This window comes from Drosophila simulans, chromosome 2L (assembly GCF_016746395.2).
Source record: "Drosophila simulans strain w501 chromosome 2L, Prin_Dsim_3.1, whole genome shotgun sequence".
Classification (NCBI taxonomy): Eukaryota; Metazoa; Arthropoda; class Insecta; order Diptera; family Drosophilidae; genus Drosophila; species Drosophila simulans.
The window spans coordinates 12,081,743-12,105,393 of NC_052520.2; the positions used below are offsets into that span (position 1 = coordinate 12,081,743).

At 38.5% G+C, this 23,651-nt stretch overlaps 2 protein-coding genes across 4 annotated transcripts in view; both read left to right on the forward strand.

Moving 5' to 3' along the window:
• LOC6732078 (CUGBP Elav-like family member 2) overlaps positions 1–23,651 on the forward strand; it is a 102,424-nt gene that overhangs the window by 391 nt on the left and 78,382 nt on the right. The gene's annotated exons all lie outside the window — the stretch shown is intronic.
• LOC27208742 (2',5'-phosphodiesterase 12) lies at positions 1,505–4,542 on the forward strand. Its single transcript, XM_016184297.3, has 2 exons — positions 1,505–1,774; positions 1,833–4,542. The coding sequence occupies exon 2, from the start codon at positions 1,894–1,896 to the stop codon at positions 3,718–3,720; it is 1,827 nt and encodes a 608-aa protein (XP_016024749.1). The 5' UTR covers positions 1,505–1,774; positions 1,833–1,893; the 3' UTR covers positions 3,721–4,542.

Genomic DNA, 23,651 nt, shown 5'->3' on the forward strand with positions numbered 1-23,651 from the left:
CAGACCAAAAGCGGATATTCTAGTTGTCCTTGAGTGTGAATGGAAAGTGGGTTGGTGTGCTGTGGACTCGTCCTGTGTGCTTGGGCTTCCACGCTGCATGACAGATTATCGCAAGGACCTTGCCGTCCTTTGAGTGTCCTCGACGGTTATTGAAATTGCTGCAATTGAGTTCGGAGTGCTCGAAGCTATTTAATTGCTGCCGCCTGCCTTCCACAACTTGCTTCACTACTTCTGTTGAAGATGAGCTAACTATTAAGCTGCATTTTGGGGAATTTTAATCTTTATATCAAAAATATATACTACAGAATATAATCATCTAAAAATGCTGGAAAATTCTTCAAAAATGTATTTAATATTCCATATATATTCCTATTCATCTTTAACATACCACTCTTAAATGACTTAGTTAGTTTCTACTCCTTGGTCCATCCACTGTTTCCAATCGAAGCTTTTTGGCCATCTCTGGTTCGGGTCAATAGGGAAGGAGGCGGAGGGGTCAAAAGGAGCAGCTAGCAGACCTCTTCTTTTTCCCGCAGGTGTTGTAAGCCAGCAAAACGAGTCCTGGAACTGAGCCAAAGCTGCTTTCTCTCAAGTGCTAACTAATTTCGTTGTTGTCCTTACCGCCTCTGCTCCACATCTCGGGCCCAAGGATGCTCTCTGCATCCTCGGGCTTAGCCTCATTCCCTGGCTCATCCTCATCATCGGCGTCTTCCTGCAGTTTCGTTTTTGGTGTCAGCAACATTTCTTCAATTGGTTTCGTTTGCCCTGCCAGTCAGGTTGTTGTCCTTTTTGGTCCTCTGTGTCCTTTATAGAGTTTTATGCGATTTTTCTCTTGTTTTTGATTTTTTTCTTTTGCTCCTTCGTAGTGCAATCTTTTTGGCAAACTCTTGTGCGGCGCACAGTTGTTGACTCTGTTTCGGGGCCAAGCCAATTCCTTTTTGGCCTGGCCAAGTCATCTCTTGGCTTGTTTCGGCGTTTTATGCACTTGTGTGCTCCCTACCTTTGGCCACCCCTTTGGCCAAATACGCTCTACACATATGATCTGGCTTCTGTTACGAATTTTTATGGCCGTCGTCTCAGTTGTCCTTTCTTAACTTGGCCGAAAGTTGAGTTTCCTTCGTTCGGGCAAGATGTCTCATTTGGATCGTAACACTTAGCTTAATGTTTACGACGTTTGCCGTGAAAATAGTTTCCAACTGAAGTGAAATAGGAGGTTTTATAGTTCTGTTCGGGTGTATTTTTTGCGAATAATAATGTTTGTAATGGCACACCAAAGAGGTATATACCTATTTTATATAGAAATATTTTTTAGAAAATTACTGTTTCGTTCTATATTTCATATACAAATCATTTATTCTTCGATATGTTCAATTTTAAATCATAGCAACTTTTCATATATTTATCAGCTTTATTATTTTATGAAAAAAAGTTGGAATATTTAACTGAAATCTTTTTGCTTCCAAGATTTGAAATTAAATAAAGCTTTTATATAAAAGCTTTTGTGCCAAAGCTTTAACGGTGCTACTGGCAGAAGCGCTCTTAAGATCAGCTGTTTCTTCATGCCGAGCATATGGTTGGTTTCGTTGTGAATGCCAAAAAGAACAGCTGATCGCAGCGTGGCTGAGCGAAAAAGTGAAAAACTCTCTTAGTTTTCATCGAAATCGGCGCAGTTTCGCCTAATTTCTGCGGTGTTTCGTGCAAAGCAACTGATTGCCGCTGTAAAAAGATGTAAAACAACTTAAATGTGATTAATTCTGCAACTAAATCTGGACAAGTGAGTTGTTACGTAGTCGGTGCACCAAGTAAAGTTGACTAACGCAAATATTTCTCAGATAAAACTAAGAGAAGTTCTCTTCTTCAACGCCGATCTTCGCTCCAACATTTGCAACATTGATGGGAGCAAAAAGTCTTGCTTTTTCCTTCTTTAAAAACCTAGTCCGCAACTCTGATAAATTACTCGGATATAAAACTCAAACTAGAGTTTCGCTGTTGTCCAGATTTTGTGGCACTTCCTTGGCTGGTAAAATGGAGAAGGTGTATTTGAGAAATGCAAGTGATACCAAAGAACTGGACATTGTGTTTCGCTTTGTGAATGAGAATTTGAAAATAAACCGAGAATTCAATTTCCGTCGCCAGATGAACGAGCCCATTGATGCGATACTGGCCAGGATTCAGAGTAATATTATAGGCAGGCTGGCAAAGTCCTGCAAAAAAGCAAAAATCAAACCGCCTTCAGAAATCAATGTTAAACTTCTGAGTGATAATTTTGATGGAAAATTGAATGAATTGACATTTGGCGATCTAGTCGTCACCCAAGATATCAGCAACTTAAAACTGCAGGTGTTGGATACGGTCTACGATTTGGTGTTCAATCCACCGTGGATTTCATCCCTCAAATTGCCGTCATGCATGTTGGCAGGATTTGTAATATACCCCACCAATGTTCAGATACAATTCGGAGAACGTCAATTCAGCAAAGGAGTTTGGTCCAAGGCCAAAAAGCCCACAGACGACGATTGGGAGGCGTGCGGAGAAGGATTTCAATATCTAGTGACTCCTGAGGATATTGGTTACCATTTGAAGTTCGCTGTAACGCCTGGAAATGCACAGGGAATGACGGGTCCTGTGGTCGAGAAGATAACCAACTCTGCAGTGCAGGAATCTCCCGGGCCTTGTCCATTCCAAGATCGCCACAGGCACACCACGAATTCTTTGAGCGATCCCAATGAAATTCGTGTGGTGTCCTACAATCTGTTGGCCGATTTATATGCCAGTAGTGACTATGCCGGTAGCACTCTGTTCTCCTATTGCCCGGCAAAGTATCTGCAAAAAGACTATAGGAAGCCACTCTTTATCAACGAGATCATCGGTTACAACTCCGATATACTCTGTCTGCAAGAGGTCGATCAGCGGATATTTGATTTTGATTTAAAAGAAATCCTAGAGCAACCGCCGTATAACTATCACGGCATAATAGCCCCGAAGGGCAAATGTGCTGAGGGAGTGGCCATTTTCTTTCGGAACTCGCGATTTGACCTCTTGGATTCGCAGATTCTGCATTTGGGGTCCAATATCCCCGTACTGCCCGTATTTGAAAGCCTTTGGAATAAGATCAAAGTTAACGCACAATTAGCAGAACGAATTTGTGAACGGTCCACCACTCTGCAAACTTGTTTGCTTAGAATAAAGGGTACCGATAACTACGTTCTGGTGGCCAACACGCATTTATACTTCCATCCGGATGCAGATCACATTCGCCTGCTGCAAATCGGATTTTCCATGCTTTTCGTAGAGCAGACTATTAGCAAAGCTATAAAAGACTTTAACATAAGTAGCCCCAAAAACATCGGACTAATATTTTGTGGCGATTTCAATAGCGTTCCCGAGTGTGGAATCTACAAGTTGATGACGGAGCAGCTCGCCGAAAAAACTCTGGAGGACTGGCGAAGTAATGCCGAGCAGGCGGTTTCGAATGTGGAACTCTCGCAGCCATTTAAAATGGGATCGGCCTATGGGGCGCCGGAGTATACCCACTACACCACCCTGTTTTCGGGTTGCTTGGACTATGTGTTCTACCAAAACGATCGCTTCGAATTGCTGAAGGTGGTGCCACTGCCAACAGAGGAGGAGTTGAAAGCCAATACAGCGATACCATCGGCTGTTTTTCCATCCGATCATGTTGCTCTTGTAGCAGATCTTAAATTTAAGACAGATTCATAAATTTTTGGGCTTGCAACTTGGGGATTTCCATGCTTAAATGTAATAATACTCATTTCTTCCCTTTATACCAAACAAAATTAGTTCATCCAATCCTAGTCTATTAACAAATGTTTCTTCTGCTTTATAAGCCATGGCATATAAACAAAAAAACTGCGAAAGTAAAACAGGGAAAATAAACCGAAATAAATTGCGGAATGAAGTGACAACAAATTGAGTAAATCCCTGAGTGGCTTAGCTCGCCTGCAAGCAGCTGGCTGGCTGGCTTTCCCGGCATCTGCTCCTGTTTTCCGGCTGATTGCAGGACGCAGAGCAATTAACGTGAAAATTCGCCAAGGAAAAACGCTCCGTTGCGGAGGTGGCGCCAACAACAATGGCGCGAAAAGCTGAAAGGAAATCCGAGAGCGAAAAAATATCCCAAGCCAACTGAAGTGATTTTCGCACTAATTAACTGCACTTAGTTGACACATACCAATCTATTCACACCGCCACTCCCACACAAAGTTGTCGTTGGCCATAATCAGAGCCAGTGCAGCATTTTAATTGGTTTCCACAGTGCTGCCAATATAAAGTCCCACATGTGCAATCGGAATTTTCCACAGAAATTATTAGAAAGCAAATGAAATGTGGCTCGATGTGTGCTTCACACTCTAGTCGAAAATAATAGTACTACTAACTTGATTTCTATGTTAAATACTTTTGTTAGATACCATAAGATATTTTTAAAAATATTTTTAAAAATATTTAAAATGTCCAGAATACTATAAACTATGCTTAATAAATATGATTTGTACTTGATGCCAAATATAGATGCATATAAAAGTGTGCTATTCATTTTTCTTTGGCTGTATGTGTTCGTGTGGTGTTCTTTAAGCCCTGCAACTCTATAATTACGTGGTACCGTGTTGACAACTAACTTCTTGCAGTGGGGAAACTGGGAAAATGGGAAAAGGGGAAGCTCAGCTTTCCACTCACTGTTTGGTTTGGTTTGCTTTAGCTCCTCATTTTCCTGCGCATATGAGGCATATTGTTATTGCACATCAAAGTGAATTCGCTTGATTTAGTTCTGATTTTTCCATGGCAACATGTGTATGGCAAATTCAAAAGATTTTAATGAGTTGTGGGTATGGTTGAGTGGAAAGTAGTGAATACTCGTATTTATTCATGTATTTCAATAGACAGCCATTCCAAAGCTTCTTTATTGCTTATTTCTTCTAATTGAAGTAATTTAACTAGCATGGCATGCATTATAAAAATCAACATTTATGTACAAACGGTAATCTTATTTACTTATTTATGTTACTCATTTAGTACATTGAGTTCATAAAAAATGACAGAAAATAACCACCCAACCAAGGGTCATCGCCAGGACATTTTATTTACTTTGTTGATTAAGCTAAAATAGCATAACAGCAGGGGAGAGATCATCCAAGTGGCAAAGTTACGAGGCAACTGCCAAGGACAAAGTCCTGCAAAAAACAAAAAAAAACAAGAAAAAACCCCCAAAAATAAAAAAACCAACGAAGAAAAAGCAAACGAAAGCATACGGAAATGCCAGGAGCGTGGATTACATTAACGCAGTATTTTCATAGACGAGGGTGGGAATGGGATTTGTGTGGAGGCGCTTTGGTTTTTTGGGAGGCAAGTTGCAAGTTGCCAAATTAAACGCCCACTTAATCTCGACCGGGTCAACCTGTGACACGAAACTCATTTGGGGAGTAAGGTGCTCCAGACTGCTGAGTAGACAAATTCGCTATAAAGACAACTAAGATTTAGTATCTAAAACTATAAACTTGTTGAATTTTTTAAAAGGTTTTTTAGTTTTTCTTCAGAATATGCATGTAAAGTTATAAAATGCGCAGGGTCAGTTGTAATTGAAAAGGGGAGAATGCAGCTGGAGTACTTGGAAAATTCAGGGACATCGCCAGGGGACAGTGTCAAGATCAAGTCTGCAAGTCCACCTCATTCATTCACTCCACCACCCCCCCAGAGGTCTAGTCGGTTTCAATTAATTTCACGGCGAAGGGCGACTGGCTGGGAAAACTAAAGAAAAACTGTTTTCCGGGCACTTTTGTGTCAAAAAGTTGTCGTCGCGACATTTCTACTGTGTCTCGACTGCATTTCCCTTTTCCCCAGACTTCCCCAGATCCCAGATTTCTCCATATTTTCCCAGCAATTCCTACTCCTCGGAATGTTTTTATTTTATCTGGTTTTTTTTTTTTATCTCGAGTGCAGGAAATGCGTACTTCCTGTTTGTTGTCTCTGCAAGCTTTGGCATATTTGCGTGCTCTGCCCCGTCTCTTTCTCGCCTTTTGGCTGCCTGCTTTTCCTTTTCCATCCCCTCGCCTGCGATTTTCTTTTTTCCCTGGGCGAGTTTGATGGGGCAATGAATGCACTTGGACCGTAACTGTCTGCGAATCTTCTTTTGCCTCGACTTTGCTGGGGTCACCCCATAAACTTTTCCTTCCTACTGACGCATAATTTTACATGTTGTCGTTGTTGCTTCCTGGAGTACCCTGTTCTTTAAACTTGCAGGGTATATATGGATGTCATAGGCAGAAAGTTCTTTGTCGGTCTGAAATATGCTTAAAACTTAAAGCTGCATTAAAGTATCTTCCGCTGCATATATAGTTTAAAATTTGGTTTTTGTTTACTGGGTATCCAATAGTCGATATAGCATCGCTTTGTCTTATTTTGTTTGAGGATGCATGGGGCAGGAAATGTCTGAGCTCAATGCACTGCCCGTTCCGTTGGTTTTGTTAAAAACTTGCTACCATTTATCTGTTTTGTGCACGTGTGTGTGTGTGTGGGGATGCTTCATCCTTCAGCTCCTTGCTCCCAATTCAGATCCTTTATTCCCCTCCGTGCGGCAAATTCATCCGCTTGCTCTTCGCCGAGGCTGCGTTGATATTTTTTGTAAAAGGCCCTGTGCTCAGAAATTTTTCCGGTAGCAGCTTATTGGAATGGATAGATTGGGAGAAAAAGGAAAAGTCCTGTGCCATTCACTGCCTTTTTTGTCGCATTAAAAAAGGATGCTAGGCAACTTTGGAGTTGGTTTTGTTTTCTGCATAAGGCTTTTACTCACTGTACTTTCTAATCAACTTTATGGCAAAGTATTAACTAATGCGAGCGACGTGTTCCTGCATTTGATTTATTTATGTCAAGCTTTTATCATCAAATCAGCACAAGTCCTTCATGATTATGAATGGATGTTGTCATAGGTCAGTCACATGAATAGAGAGTAGCTTCGCATCCTTTGAATGCCCATTGAAGTTGAGGGCCCTGAAAAGGGAATAGCCTCCCTTGTGGGCGTCTCTCCCTTCACATGAGCCTGCGAATGCTCTGGGTGGAGGTCAACTCCCAGTTCCTGTGCCCCTTTGGGAAGCTTGGGGCAGCAGTCTCGACATGGAGACAACAACGATACATTTTGGACACACTCCGTACAACATGAACTACAATGGTAGGAGCAACAAGCAGCGACCACAAACGCAAAGTTCTTCGCGTCAACTTAATGGAGTTCGGCAAAATGCCACCTCAATAAGAGAAGGAATCAGTCTTAAAAAGCCGAGTTTTAAGTACACTAAAGTTAACGCATTTACATCATTGTTACTTCGAAATCAGCTCAATAGAGTTGTAATATATGGTTTCATATACAGTTCTAAGTAATAGTTAGCATTAAATTATGAAACCAACTTCTAATTTGTATAATTAGCGTGATTAAATAGCAAAGTCAGATTTTTGATTGTATAAATATCTTCACAAGCTCCTCACTTCCCATGGGGATTGGTTATGATCCCAAGGGAAAGGGTATTGAAGGACCAGAGAGCACAAGGTTTCAACCGCAAGGTTCCAAGTGCTTTGTTTCCGTTGCTCCTTACATGGATTTTCAGAGCCCATCTCCATTGGCATCCACGTAGCTCCACAATGCGCCCAGCACTTCGGGAGCTTACCACATGTGCACTTTGTAATCTGTCGGCGTTATTGCATTGTGTGGTCGCTCGCCAAGGTGGGTGGGCCTGGGAGAAGGGGGGTGCGTGGGGGCGGGGTGCGATGTCACCTAGACTTTTGAGTGCATTTTCCTGCGGTTGCTCCTTGCGAATGCTCAAGAAGTTTATTGGGCGCCCAAGGAGCTGCCCCTTTTGGAATTTGATACATTCTCAAAGGGGCGAATTTTATGAGTATCTGAGCCAGCTAATTGATTTCTACATTGTTTTTTGGACGGAAGTGAGGACACATTTATGCCATAAATATCATATGTGGCAACAAGAGTTTACCAATCTGAATGGATTGTACATTTTTACTCGCCTCAAAGCTGTAATCATCAATTTGTAATCAGTATTTCTGAGGTATTAAAGTTAATATATCCTTTCTTTTCTTTTTCTTTTCTTTAGTATTATTACTCTTGGAAATTCGTTGCAGCTTTAAGGTACATATATATATATCTTGCACACCAATTAAACTTCTTTATTAAGAATAAGTAAACATAATTAAGCAAATTCTGAAATTTGTTAAGCAACAGTAGTAAGGAAAAGCGCTGCTTCCCAATCAAGTTTTTGGCTTCGGTAGACCACCGAAGCTGCCACAAAGGAATTTCCATTCTCTGTGTCATGCGATCTGGTTGTTGTGCCTCCCATTTTTCTGGCTCACCTTAACAAGAGCCTCATAATCGCATCAGGAATTTTCTTGTTAAGCGTCGGGGAAAAGAACAAAAATAATATACAAAAAAACAAATTTTCGCAACTTTGGCGGGCGTCGCGTCGCCGCAGAAAAAGTCAACAGAGGCGGGATGAGGGATTGGAGTCCTTTGTGGACGGGGATCGAGGTCCTTTGCCTTTTCCCCTGCGTTCCCCCCATTTCGGATGGAATATATACAAACAAGCAAAAGTTTGTAAACAAAAATTGTGTTAAAGGCCAGGCGACTCTCCGCTGGGGGAGGTGGAAAATCGGGGGTCTTGGGTTAGTGGTTTTCCTACGGGTTAAAGCGGCGAGCGGGCAAAGTTTTTACATCATGATGCGGCGATGATATGGCTCTGCGAGTTGGACAGAGATAGGTTGCTATGGCTGCTTTCTATCCCCCCTCCCTTTCCCTCTCACCTGATTACCACCCCGGTCTTTTCCCATTTTGGTTGTAGTTTTTGTTGCGTATTTATTGTCGTCTAGGTTCAACATCGCCACATCCAGCTCCCATACCCCATTTCCACTACCGCCGCTGGATGATGTTGGTTACATTCCATTTCCACTTCAATTTAGCCCATTCAGGCTTTTCGTTGCGTGGTTTTACCCTTTACGCGGGCATTACAATATTATTAAGCAACTTACTTAATTAGACAAACTATGTGCAAGCAGAAAGTTAACTAATTTCTTTTAAAGCCTATAAAACAGTAATTAACAGTGTTGATTTCAGTTTTAGTTAAAACAACATTTATTTAGAGTATTCAAATGGGGTTTGTTGCTTTATATAGAGCAATAGTTTTTGTTTTTTTCTTTCCTTTTTATTCCTGTTGCCTTTTCGCGGTTAAAGTTGCCGGCATTTGTTCCTCGGCTGGCCACACGGTTCGTTGTCAACGTTTGTGGCTGTTGTCCTTGTTTGTTGTTATCCTTGTTGTATGTCCATCAGTTTGGTTAGTCGGTGGCTGTTTGTGGGGATAGCAGCACTCTGCAATTATAGGCAAATATTCTTTAAGATACTTAAGGACCTACTTGTAAGATGTTATCTTACTTAATAACTAAAGGGGTTTATTTTTATATATGTATATTTACTATATGAACGGAACACACTTAAATGTAAGGAATAACCTTTCGCATAATTTTGCTTTAGGTAGCTGTTAACGCAATGCAAAATAAATTAAATTTAATCCCACTTGTTTTAATATTTAATAATATTTTTTTTTGTTTCCATGTTTCATTGTTTACATTTTGATAAACAGAACTTATTGTTTTGGTCTATTTCGGACCGTACAATATTTCCCAAACCGTTTCGTTTACTAAATTTCCCTTTACCGTTAAGAAGTCCTACGCAGGCGCGCTCTTTCGTAGGGGTTATATTTCTCTTTTAATCTTATAAAATATCCCTTAGTTTTTTTCGTCATTTCGATTTCCTTCTTGTTTTTTATTTAGTTTTTATTTAAAGTTTTTAAATAGTACTGTCTTAAGTTAATTATATAATAAGTCAACGAAATAATTTTATTTTTTAAATGGCTGAATTATCTACAAAAGACCCAAAAGTTATTTTCATTTGTATATGAATTGTTTTTTACAATATCACCATTCTATGATTTTTCATTAATTAATGTTTGAATTTTGTTGAGCAACATTAAAATTGAATAAAAGAAACATTTTTATAATACTCAACCCAAAGTAAACGTTTATTTTTAAATTACTAAATGATTTAACTAGTATTTAACTAGTTTGTTGTTTTCGTTTTTGAACTGCATTAAACTCACGTTATTCAGTTTTCCATTCATTAATTCAATTGACAATTTTCGAAGGGGACTCAGTCTAACAGGTTGCTATGATGGCAACATGTGGAAGAGAAGAGGCGGCCAGGAGAGCCGAACTCGATGCGAACGAGAGAAAATGTACCAGAGAGAATCGAATTATTTACTCTGGCTTTTAGCACACAACGTTTGCCGCCTGTAAACAGAGAGCCAATTCCTGCAGGACCTTCGCCAAAGGACCCTGTGTGAGTGTGCGAAATTCAATTTGACAATTGCCGACTCAGCTGCCGAAGCGAAATCAGTATTTAGTATAAATCGTGCTTTCAAACGGTGCGGATGTTCTGATCAGCGGTGTTATCCTGCGTCGTTCGTCTTGTTCGTCCTGTTCGTCGATTGTCGTTAGCCGTTGTCGTTGGGTACCGTTATCGCGTCCGGACGTTTGCGCCAGTGTGTGCCCTTTTAAGTAGGCAACACTTTTGTAAGACTCGAATTTAACTCTGCAATTAACCCAAAAAATAAAAAATAAAGAGAATTACCAAGGAGCCCGGCTCCTTTAATTATTTATACATTCGGTCCTTTCTGTCGCACTCGGTTAAGTGTACAATTAGGTGCGCCGTCGAAAATTCAATCAGTCAAAGTGGAAAAGAAATCTATATAAAAAGGGAGTGCGTCTGTGTGTGCAATAAAAAAGAGACAGGCTCAAATGATAACAGTCGTAATCAAAGGCTCTCGGTTGGCCTTTGTCCTTTGTTGATTTACGGCAAGTAAATTCGATTGCCACTGTGCAGCTTAAAGTGTATTGCAACGCAACACTAAAGTAAGCAATTTAATATGTACTAGTGTTACATAAAAAAGCTCATTGGTTTTTTAATTATTTAATATTGAGTGATTGCGTTTTAAAGACGAGCTTTAATTCATGTTGGGGAATGATTTCTGTGAGCATGTAAATAAACTAATATTTTGTGTAGCGAACAAGTTAGTTACTTTGCAAGCTTTGTTTTTGATTGTTTGATTGCAGTCAACAATTTTAAAATTTTTCTCAGTATATCAAATAGTCGCGTTTCAACAAGAAATCGTTTGCAATGTTGCGCTTAATCTTTCATTGCGTTAAAGTGACATCGCATAGTTGCATTTAGCCGATTGTCACTGTAACTTCCTGCTGTGTGTCAACGTGTTAAATGCAAATGAGTTTTGTGGCTGGCTTCTCTCTCGGCTTTTTTGACTGTTAAGCTTTATCAATGGGCAACAACAATTACACATTGTTACGTCTTCAGATTGTGTCTTTCCCACTCTCTTTGCGTTTAAATGTGTGTGCATGTGAGTGTGTTTGCATACCGGAAATGCAAAACTTCAACAACAGCAATGGCAGCCTTTCTCCTCCTTTATTCCCTTCCGTTTGCCGTCTCCCTCGCTTTTTCCCACACTTGCATTCCTGCGATGTGTTTGCGCGTCTGTTTTGCAATTGCAATTTCCATTTCCGTTACCGTGGTTGCCAGGCTGTATAAAATTCAAAAATCCAAAGAAACTGGTTTAAAAGATTTGGAAAACTAATTTTTTAGACGGGAAGGGGTGTTGCCAATGGAAATATAAGTAGTTGTAATAGTATTAACAGTACAAGCACTTGCTTTTATTGGTTATTATCCTTAAAGAAGTCCTTGCTAACAGCATATATTGGAAACTTTTCTGCAACCTTTCTTTTAAAAGAAAAAAATACATTTTGGAGTTGTCAATACACCCTACATTTTATGACATATGTTAAAATATAAAAAATCGTAGGGTGATGATAAATAAAGAAAGAAATTCAAGTGCAAAATGTGAATTCTTTGCAATAATAGTTTCCTTTTGCAATGCAAGCTCATATGCCAAAAAATAATAAATAAAGAAATAAATTCTTATGTTATTTTGGCTTGTCCCTTTAGGTTTTAAAAACGTATAAATCAAGGTCTTTCAGTGTTTTTTAAAGCGCCTTTATCTGTGAATCTGAACAATACCGTGCCGCCCCGAAAACAACAACAGCCGAGGCATAATAAATTTATAATTTCATTTCGCCCTTGTATATTTGCTGCTGCCTCAATTACATTACAGTGCTCGCTGCCTTTGTTAAACTCGCAGTGAGCATTGTTTTTGCCATGCCAGTCATTTTTAAGTGCTCTTGGCCGCCGCCATTTTGTGTGTTTGTGTAAATATTTAATTGATTTTTAATATGCGCAATGCATATTTGATAAGTGTTTTGATTTCTTTGGGGCAGCAGATGGCGGCTCTCCTGGCTGAGAAGAATATTCCATGGGTGCGGGATATATGGTGGCAAAGTGGAATCTCGTTTCGTTTTTATGGTCTGCGCATAATTTGTGAGTTTTTGTACTCTGACTGGTCCGGAGTCATGCCAGTTTATATGAAATTTGAAAATAATTGTGCCAGGGAAAACGATGTGAAAATGATTAATATAATTTAATTTGTTGAAAGTTCGGGTTCCATGGAATCTTACAGAATATGTACAATTTTGATTCTACAAATAGTTTCTTCATAAAACTTTAAGCGAACACTTAAATCAGAAACTCTCTACTAAATAAATCACTTTCATGTTAAATTGGCAAAATCGGGTAAATAACTGCCAGGCAAACATCAAGTCAAATATTGTGCTACGATTTTAATAAAATTTTAAATGTGATAATGTGGCACAAAACTGTGTTTAACAATCTATTGCATAAATGTTAGGCCGCAAAATTTAAATTGGCAAGTGGTGGCCGCAAGCGGGGAAACAAACAACAGCAGAAATCAACAAAAATGGAAATTCGTCACCAATCACGTGCCGACGCGGTTGCCTAGCGGAAATAAACGCGGGTGCGTTTTCTTGCTGGCGTTTTTTAACGCGAAGTCTGTTGACAGCAAAAGACTGCGGGAATTTTGGGGGAAATATAAGGCGAGATAAAAGACAAGACCGGAAAAAGGAAACGTGCTTTTAATTGAAAAACGTGAGAGGGATAAAAAATATGTCTCATGGTCCGTGTCCTTATATTTACTATGCATAAAAATATAATTCCTTTTTGTATAAATTGCATTCAGCATTTTATTTTTGTGTATTTTGATTTTTTAAATGTGTAAATGCAAACTCATGTATTTTGACCTTAGGCTAAAAATGGTTGAATGGTATTTGCATAAAGTTGTCAGGCATTTGATTTATTGCTTTTAATTAAATGTCTGACATCTGGGACTGATTTTAAATTCTAAGGTGGAGATGAGTGCGTGATGTTATGAGTTAAAGTAGAAAAGAATGGGTATTTGCTGATTTAAGGGGTACCTTTTGTCTAATTTTAAAGCATTTCAGTATTTTCCTATATCGAAAAAGCGATTGCTTTCTTTTTGTTATCACATATATATCTTACTATCTTAAAACCTGAATTATGAGCGTCATTTATATGCTTCCACTGCCAAATGGTTACCAAGTTCCAGCTAAAAAGTTGGTGCCAGTTCAGTGACCTGCCTGAATGCTTTTCCCCGAATTAATTTTCCTCCCACAACAAATACCAAAGCTCTTTGTGAAAATCTTGTTTACAGAGGAGCGAGACAAACCACAAGTTTCAACTTACATTTGCCCATAATTATGCAATTACGTAACCATTTAAATAGAACATCGGACGGATTCAAAGTGAAACGAAATACGCAGACGGAAAAGCGGAAAAAAGGGAAATGAGCAAGGGAGACAGACTGCCTTTGACGTGACTTGACTGTTGCGTTGCCAGTCTCCTGTGGTTGCACTGGTGGAAGGGAGAGAAACGAACGCTGCCAGACGACTAGCACCGTCTTCCTTCCACAAGGACCCAGGCGTCCTGCGTACGTAACTAATTTGTATTGGTGTGATCCAGAAACCACACACATTCAAAAAGAAAATTCAACAGAGAGCTAAAAGAAGAGCAGGGAAAACTCTATAATCCATCGTACAAATATTCACAAAAGAGAACCCAATATCATTCCTTTTTTTTATTTGCATGGCGAGCAAAGTTTATTTATAAATTATATCCTTCAAAGCAAATATGTAGATTTGATTAGTATTAAAAAATTGAATGAATTATGTTGTTATATTAATTAGGAGTTATGTATTTCATATTTGCATTGAGAATAAACAGACTTATTCATAATTTGAACAAGACGTCTTCCATACATATGCACCGTAACTGAATTGTATTGCGAATAATGAATTCTTTTGTGCAAAATTGGCTAGAAAAAAAGACTTAAGAGCTGAATTGAACATAACTCAATCCACTCCTTCGTTTAGTCATTTGGATTCAATCGGTTTTGTTTACGTCGTTTCAGCAGTCAATCAATATCCTGCTCCATCTGCTGTCCTATTCTCCGCCGCTCCGCCATTCCATTTCATTCCGCTCCCCCTTCCCCTTGCTGCGTTGTTGAAGTATCTGTTTAGTAGTGCGCTTAACTTGACTTCCGTTTCCGCTTTGAACGGCTTCCGTTGAGCGTTATTATCTAACTAACTAGTGGCACTCGTGCGCGTAACGTTCTTTATGTGAGCGTATCTGTAGCTGTATCTGAATACACCCTCCTCGCTGTATCTTTGCAACTGGTCTGCGGATCGCAAGTCTCTGCCAGCCACTCTCGTCGCCAACGACGTCAGTGTTTGAAAAATTTAATTACAAACTCTCTGAGGCATTATTAGAGAGATAACAGGATAATAACGATGGGCAAGGACGTCGTCGGTCGGCAGCTGTGCTCCACTTCTTCTGTTTTTTTTTTTTTGCTTCCTCCATCCTTGCTCTTTCCATCGCCATCCTTTGTAGGCCTTCGTCCTTCCCACTCTCCATCCTCCTTGGCATGGAAATTTTGTTTACTTTTTCTTCCGTCTGCCTTTCAATTAGTTGTTGCGACTAGACTAGACTGCACGTGACAAGCCTTTGCGCATTTGTCCCATTAAAAGTGAACGACACGGATTTTCAATATCGCCACAAACTTTAATTAAATACACTGTTTTTATTTTATTATGCAGTTTTTATTGCCAGCTGCATTAATTATGAATTTAAATGTTAAAATATGCCACTGCTTGTGGGTCATCAAGTATGCTTTTAATTGGCAATCATATTTCAATTAATTGCTTATCAAAAAAAAAAATCTTCAACACCAAAAACAATATAAATATGCAATGCGATGTGTTTAAAGTATTTTATGGGAAAAATTATAGTTTTAATTACTAGCAGCGGGGAGTAAGGAATATGCAAGCGGACTGGGATAAACAAAATAGGGAAAAATCCTATAACATTTTTAAATATTTTGCTTAGAATTCAAAACGTTGTATGGTAAAAATAGTTTGTAATCTTTTCACATATACTTATGGTTTGCATATATAAACTATATAGTTTTGTGTGGCACCTTTTATAGAGTATGGAAATTAAAGCATAATCATTTTTAAACCAACTGCGCGTACAGCGCTTTATAAAAACATCAGCCACACATTTAATGCTAACATAAATATGAATTGACTTGGCCTGCATTAAGTATACGCACCGTGAACCCTTAATCCATTCGCAACAATTAAAAGCTTTATTTGGCTCACTGTGAAAAAGTATGCCACGTACAGAGTTCAGCAGTTATTTTTTTTACCACGTTTTATTCTTTACTAATTGCCCCCATTTTTCCCAGAGAAAAAGTTAAACAAAAAATATGGTTTTCTATAAAAATTAATTCGCTTGTAAAATATTTTGTTTTGTTTGCCGTCAATAATTGAATCGAAAGCGAAAGGCAGAGAGGGAATTCGTTTCAATTTATAGTTAATTAATAAATGGCAATGAATAAACGCTCACCCAATGCAAATGAAAACATTTTTATTCAACTTTTGTGCGCATTCGAGGCTAAGCCTGTAAATTGTTTAACAATAAGCGAAACAAAAGCAATCGGTTGTAACAGCTGCCGAAACGCTGAATTCAGGTTAAGCTCTTGTTATAAAAATAAAATAAATCCATAACTACTCTGCGCTGAAAGTTAACAAGGAAATATTTTTTGTTGCCACCCAAGCGGCTGAATATCAATTGAATTAAGAATACCAACAATTTATGGAGTGGGTGGTAGTAGATAAAAATTAAGCAAACAACTTAGCTGTTCAAGTATATCTAGATGCAGATATATACACAATACAATTAAATTTATAATCCGAAGCAATCTTAGCAAGCTAAGCTAAAATAAAATCCAAAGTCAATTTTCCTTGTTTTAAAATAGGATATGTAAAAAAGGTAAACCAGTGAAAACAAAAACTTCCCAAGAATTCCCAGACACAAAAGACAAAGAAAAACAAAATGAGAAAAAGACGAGGCACTCTCTTCCACTAATTGTTTAAGTATTAGCTAAACTTCGTGGCATTAAGTCAACTCAGTGGCATGGTAGAAATTTAATTAAAAAAGTTATTTCGGGGCGTATTTAAAAATTAATTTTGCCAGCCAATGGAAAAGCACATCGTGTGCTATGGAAATGGTTTGACCAGCTGGCACAAATGAATGGCGGCTGGGAAAATTGGACCGAAAACTGTGTACGCAAATAGGGTATATGGTATATGGCTGGACCCGACAGTAAACAAATTAGCTCCAGTTCGCAGGCATAAGGGAAATGTATTGAATATGTGCCAACGTCAGCTGACGCCTCGCCAACAACAGCAAACAAACAACAAAAGACGCAGGAAACTCAACCGCAATGCCAAAGCGTAAAAAATGCAGTGAAAATAGCCAGTAAATTGTTTAACATCTGAGCCAAATAAATAACCGTAACAGCAATGTGGGCTTAAAACGCGGCTTAACTGTTGGACAAACTTTATTTTCTGATGTTTAAAAAAATTAAGATTATTTCATACAAAATTAAATAAATCTCTCATTCTGTTAATTGATAAATGGTTTTTTCCACCATATGGTGCGTATACGTAATATTAACAAATCAATATTAAAGCCTACTTTTTTGTGCTATTATTGTATTAGTTATACAAATTTCGTATGTATTTTTTTAATTGTTTAAAAATTACATTCACATACAGCTTACTTATTTTCGGTATTTTAAACATTTATTTTCAAAATTCCTTGCGTGTTATAGTCTACTGCATAGAACATTTTAAGTACCATTTTCTAAGTGATTTATTGCTACCCTTAAGGCAAAGACCTTCAAGTTACTATGACTGTAAAACCATTTTGATCCCAATTTTTTATACGCATTAACATAATCTTTATGGCCTCTACTCGCATTCCTTCCCCTTTTTATGTGTGTGTGTGCGGCCAATTAAACCCGACCATATAAATAAAAATAAACAATTTCTGCAAACAAAAAGAGGAAAGCCGAAAAAGGAGCTCACAAAATTTGAACATAAAATGAGCAATTTCCATGAAATTGTTAAGAAAAATGTGGCAAACATTTATTGCTGAAGGAAAAGGAGAATGAAGATGAGCATATGGAACATAATTTAGAGGCGGAAAACAAGGAGAGAGACATCATTTAAGTGCCGCCTTTTGTTATGCACAGTGAAAAAAATTCATGAAATATATATCCAGGTCCACCTCCCCCCCCTTCTATTCCACTTTGCACTCGGAAACAAGAGTAAACACATGTCTGCTGAAAAGCATCGAATAACAAAAAAAAAAGGAACACACTCACAAAAGGCCACTAAAATATTATATCTAATAAACCAAAGGAAAAAAAGTTTGGGGGTGAGAAACGAGATGAGAAATACATAAAAGTGGGAACAATAACAAAAGACATCAATCATAAGTCAGTGGGCACACGTCCACATAATCTTTCTCCCCCAACTTTTCCGTGTTTATGTATATTTGTATATTTCTAGAGGGGCAGTGAAAAATTATACCCAGCCAAATGCCCATTGACATTGAAGTCTGTGTGTGTCTTTCAGCCAGGGAACATCTTCTTTTCCACCTCTGAATCTCTTCAATCTCAGCTTGTTTCCACTGGCGGCATATGTTCATTAAATTTATTAAATTACGGACACACGCAACATTCGACATATGTTTGTATATATATATATATCCTAGACCTCCTCCATATGCTCATAGCAGATGTTCAGACATCGGGAGCATTTAATAAAGACATGAGTGGGGGACACATGGCGAGTGCTGTGGCTAAAGACGCTCACGCTAATTGGGCTGGGTGGAAATTGGGTGAGCAAATTGGCCCTAACTAACTAGACTTTATTAAATTTTGGTGCAGAGCCATATCGCATAAAGAGTAAAAACTGAAAAGCAAACAAGATTTTCTACTGACGGGGATGAATGCTTAATGAAGTCTAAAAGCCAAACAAGTTTCATAATCTAATGGGCACTGTAACTATAACATACTATAACATATAATTTCTATCTGTAAGATACGAAATAGTAATTGTGGAAATGTCCTTTTGGAATATCCAATATCAAATGTTGTTAAACTAATCATTGGCTTTGAATTTGCTACATGAGTATTCTGTTACCAACACAGTATTCCCAATATAAAATCACACTTAATTTTGTCAATACTTTCAAAATAAATGCCTTTTTTTTGGCCATAAAGCCAAATCTGAACGTAAAAACAACACCGGATATCTAATCTCTATCTCTGTCCGACGGCTGTGGGAGGCATAAAAATGTCCTTGACATAAAGATGTTAGCGGGACATCTCAGTCTGGCTTTTTGCACTGCTATCTCCGCGCTCAGAAGACTTTATTAAGACATTTCGCGCTGAACTTTATATATACATAAATATATAAAAGTAGAGAAGCAACAACGAGTCGCGTCTACTGGCGGCAATAAAGCCAAGCCAAGCCAAAACGCAGCTGAGTTTCATGCAGAAATTGTGAGATTTATGACAGAGTGTATGTATGTGTGTATAACCACCCACTTGGCACCCAAACCACCCATGGTTTTTCCATAAAATGAAGAGCAAGAGGAAAAGGGAAGCGGAGCGACAAGGTGACTGCCGCAAGTGCGGTTTAACTGCCAAGCCAGATCCCCAGAACCCAGTATCCAGAATTCAGATCCCAGAATCCAGTCCCCGTAACCACCAGAGCAAACAAAAAACATTTGCCGACTTTTGGGCGTCTGGCGCGGTACAACATCGGCTGGTGTTGTTTGTGCCGGTCCATAATTGGGCCAAGTTCCCAGGGCTTTATGCGAAAATTCTGTGAAAATTCTGCAAGTGAAATCACTGGAAATGTTTCAATTTGATGGTGTAAAAGTGAAAGCTGCAGCTGCCTGAGTCGATTTGGCGTCAAAGAAAAATTCAAGAAAAATCCAAATTGCTTAAAGATAATATTATAATAGTTATTATAGCTAAGTAACTGCCTTTATATTTTGATAAATACAGTTATTCTTTCTAACTTAATTGCAACCACTTCAACTAGCTGCAAAAAACGCAAAAAGTACTTTTAAATTTCCTACACAATTTCCTCAATTAAAAATTGATGGAATTTTGAATACCAAAACCCTCATATCCTTTACACGCATTGTTTTAAAATCGATATGTATATGGCCCGCCCCTTTTCCCTCCAAACAAATTGTTTCACGTCGCCCTGCAAAAATAGTAAAAACTGCCTGAAAACCAAACAAACGTTCGCCACTTCCGTCGAGCATTCCGAAATGAGCATTTCTGACAGCGAGCGAATATTTGTAAAAAAAAGTGTGTATAGAATATTCTACCATAAATTAAATTCATTTGGTAAAATGCATAAAACATAAATCAAACCTGAGATAGAAGAGGGGAAGTGGTGCGTACTGGGAAGCCTAAACAATGCCTGTCTGTCTGTCAAATGCACTCAACGCTCGGCGCCGACGAAAATTTAAATGGTCAAAAATATATAGGAAATTAATAAAATATTTAAATGGCAAAGTGAGATGGCACGAGGCGAACAAAACAGCAGCACAATACAATTTTAGCCAACAATTATAAGCATATTAAACTATTAGGATTTGCATTAGTCTGCGTAACTGGGCGTGGTGTGCGTGTGTGTGCGTGTGTGTGTATAGCGGGTTAAAAATCTGGTGCAACTTTATTATGTAGGCGCAAAATTTGCATATCAAAGCTGCTAATAGAGAGACACGGACAGGCCAAACAAATGAGTGTGTGTGTGTAAATTCAGAGACACGCACACTTGTCCGCATTCCGCGTGTCTGTGTGAGTTCATTGTAATGCGTCCTGAACTGTGCGTGTGTCTGTGCCATAAATGTGTTATTTATGAGCCATATTAACAAGCGACAAACGACGGCGACGTCGGCAACGACAACATAACTCATACGCACTGTGTTCTGGAGCACATTTATTGTATTCAATTATTGATGTAGTTCAGTTTAGCAAGTGGAGCTTGGCCCCAGCTTTAATCTCTCGATTGTTGTTAAATAAATTTTGCATATTTTGCAGATAGCTATTAAAGTCTTTGAGTTGGACATGGTCTCGTGAAATATTTACGAAAATAAATAGGAAGCTAATAATAAATGCCAAAATGAAAATGAAATGAATGCACAAATTCAGCAAAACTTGTATTCAACTTAATTATTCAGCTTACCTAAGGAATTAAATATGATATTTTTAATGGGCCACTTAGTTACTTTGCATTAACTTACCAGTAAAACGCTCCGAATCAGCGTAAAATCTTTAAATTCTGTTTTGCAAAACAAATCCACGCAATTTCGCAAACCTAATTCAATTTCACGTTGAACCCTTTTTTTAAATCGTTTTCACAAAGGAGGGGAAAATTGCTGATAATATTTTTGTTTACAGACAGACAGAAAGGTGAGTCACAGATACAGATATTCTCGGAAAGAGAAAGGTCCTGCGACTGGCCAAAGTCACAGGACACCTGCAGATTGTGTGTAAAACAAAGCACAACCCTTTTTGATAACGAAAATCGAGAAGGGACACAAAACACCACGCAGGCAAAAGGGATTTTAACTGTGTTTCTTTCCTCAGGCCAATCCTTTTGGTCTTTTTGCTGATTTCGGCCACATTGTCTATTACACACGAATTAACATGAAGCCGGAAAATAAACAAACGTCGTAGTAGCTGGGCAGGGGAATCCCCACCATAAGCTATATAGCCCCATTCAATCCGTATCTGTATCTGGTGCATCCACTCCGTGAATATCCTCCACAAAATGTCAACAGCTTTGTGTGCTCCCCGCACCTATCTACCCCCCCTCCGATATCTTTCGTTCCTATTTTTATTTGTTGTCTGTTTTCTTTATACCGGTTTTGGCGCATTTTGGTTTGTTTTTGTGTATTTTATGTGCGAATGTTGCACCCAATATTTATTTGACAAAAACCTATGGCGGCAGACCCGATAAGCACACCAGATGCACACACATCGAGTGAAAGATTTAAATGCGGCTCTGTAAATCGAATACTGGCGAAAACCTGTGTGCTTTTGTGTAGGATATTTGCAGAATTTTTCATTTCGCTTAGAAATATGAAAGAAGAATTATATCGCAGACCGTTGGTTTTTGGCAGGTGGTTTTAAATTGTTTATCAATTTCTAAGTTTCATACATGATACTGACCTGTTTTGTTCATAGTTTTTAAGGACTTAAAGTTCAATTAGCGTACTCAGGCTTTCATTTCGAAACGAAAATATCCTTAGCTTACATTTCTGACCATGCAATGGTCTGTCAACTGTTTTAATACATCACAATTCAGCCAGAAATGGCTAACGAACTGCATGACAATGTCAAATTTCGAAAGCAACAAACAATAAATTTTCACGAAAATTGACAACATCAAATTGATGGGTCGCAACAATATTTGAAGGGATGGAAAAGCGGATGGAAAACAAACGAACCCAGTTGAAGATAAGGATAATAATAAAAAAAGGAAACTGAAGCGGCAACGGGAGCATCGCGTGTCAGGAAAGATTATGATAGGATATATTATACAACAGGAGCAAACAACAACAAGAGCAGGAAGTCGGGCAAACAGAATCGAACGTCGCACAATTTGAGTGACATGTCAGCACAAAATGTGCAAAAAAAAGCCCATTGCAGCGAAAAAATATATTTATTTATACATTTTTATCAGCAGCGACAATACAATATTGTCAAAGTTTATTGCATTTATCAATGTATAAAATGCATGCATATACTTTTTTTTTTTGTCATGTTGTTTGGCACCGCACTCTTGGGAGTCGGGAAACTCGCCGAGTAATTAGTTCAGTTCAGTTGAGGAGTTTTCCGAAGCGGAGCGAAAGCCAGACAAGTGTCCTTTATGAGACCCATGCCCTCAATGTCTGGCTTCTGGTTTTACTAGCAACCAGGATGCAAATCACTGTGGGGCAATTAAACAGGACCAAAGTCGTCTAGCCGTGCAAAATTGTTATTGGGCTCCTTTCGCCTAATTTGTTATTTACAGCACTTTGCGTGTCAGATTTAATGCGTTTTGCCTAAAAGGTTTATATCTGCAAAGATAGAATTTCATTTAAATCAAGTTGCTGCTTAAAAATAAAGCATTGCTTATTATTCATTGCGAAAGGACCTCACTTGCAATACGTTTAATTATAGCGCGTAAAAAGCATAGGCAATTTAAAAATACTCCGGCAACTAATTAATGCTGACGCAATCTGGGGATAAGAACAAAGTCGACCATTTTCTCGTTAAAATCCTCAGCGGCGCGAGGCTTCACATAAAAATCAAGGGAATTGGCTCATGTTACGCTTTAATTAGTATTTAATTACTCAATAATGCAAACCACGCGTCGTATGAGCAATATCATTTGTTTCGTAGCTGGTGAGGAGTGGGGAAAAGCCGTATAAATTAATAAAACATCAACGGGAGGCCATTAATTTGATTTCGTACAAATATTTTTTGCGTGAGCAGTTGGTCAGAAGTTAAACGATCCTAACCTCCGTTGAGAAAACACGCAATTGTGGGAAAAGCAGGAGTTTTCCTCGTTCTTTTTTTCCTGCTGGACATGCCAAAAGTCGTAAAAACACAAATCTCGTTGCCGAAGTCGAAAAAGCAAACGCAACACAAATTGATTTCGACATTCTTGCGGCTCAAGAAGAATCGAGAACAAATAGGGAGTGAAATTTAGTTGTTTCAGCGTTGAAATAAATGGAATTTCTCGAATTAATTAGCAAATGGTGAAGGCAGTTAAATGAGAAATGTGCCGCCAGCTGCGTGTGTGGGTTTCATAAATAATTCCCCCATTTCTTTGACCAATAAAAGGTAGAGAGTCTGATATATAAAATTGTTCAGTTTGCGAGTGTTTGGCACGCAACTTTCTGTTTTGGCCAACTCTCATCGATGGGCCAAGTCGAAAGTGTTTTGGCTTTTTCCTTTCTGGCTGAAAGCATTAAAAAGGTGGACAATGTGTTAATTGCTTTGAACACGTCGTGAAGAAAACCATGGAATGGTTTCTTCAATGCAATATTACTAAATAAATGAGCCTAAAATGCCAGTCATGCCTTTCTTTATAAAAAATGGAGTAAAAGCATTTGTGTATTTGGAAAAAAGTACAAAATGTATTAAGCTGGACAGTAAACAATTCCATAT

Coding starts and splice junctions, on each gene's coding strand:
- LOC27208742 (XM_016184297.3), top strand. CDS start 1,894: ATGGGAGCAAAAAGTCTTGCTTTTTCCTTCTTTAAAAACCTAGTCCGC.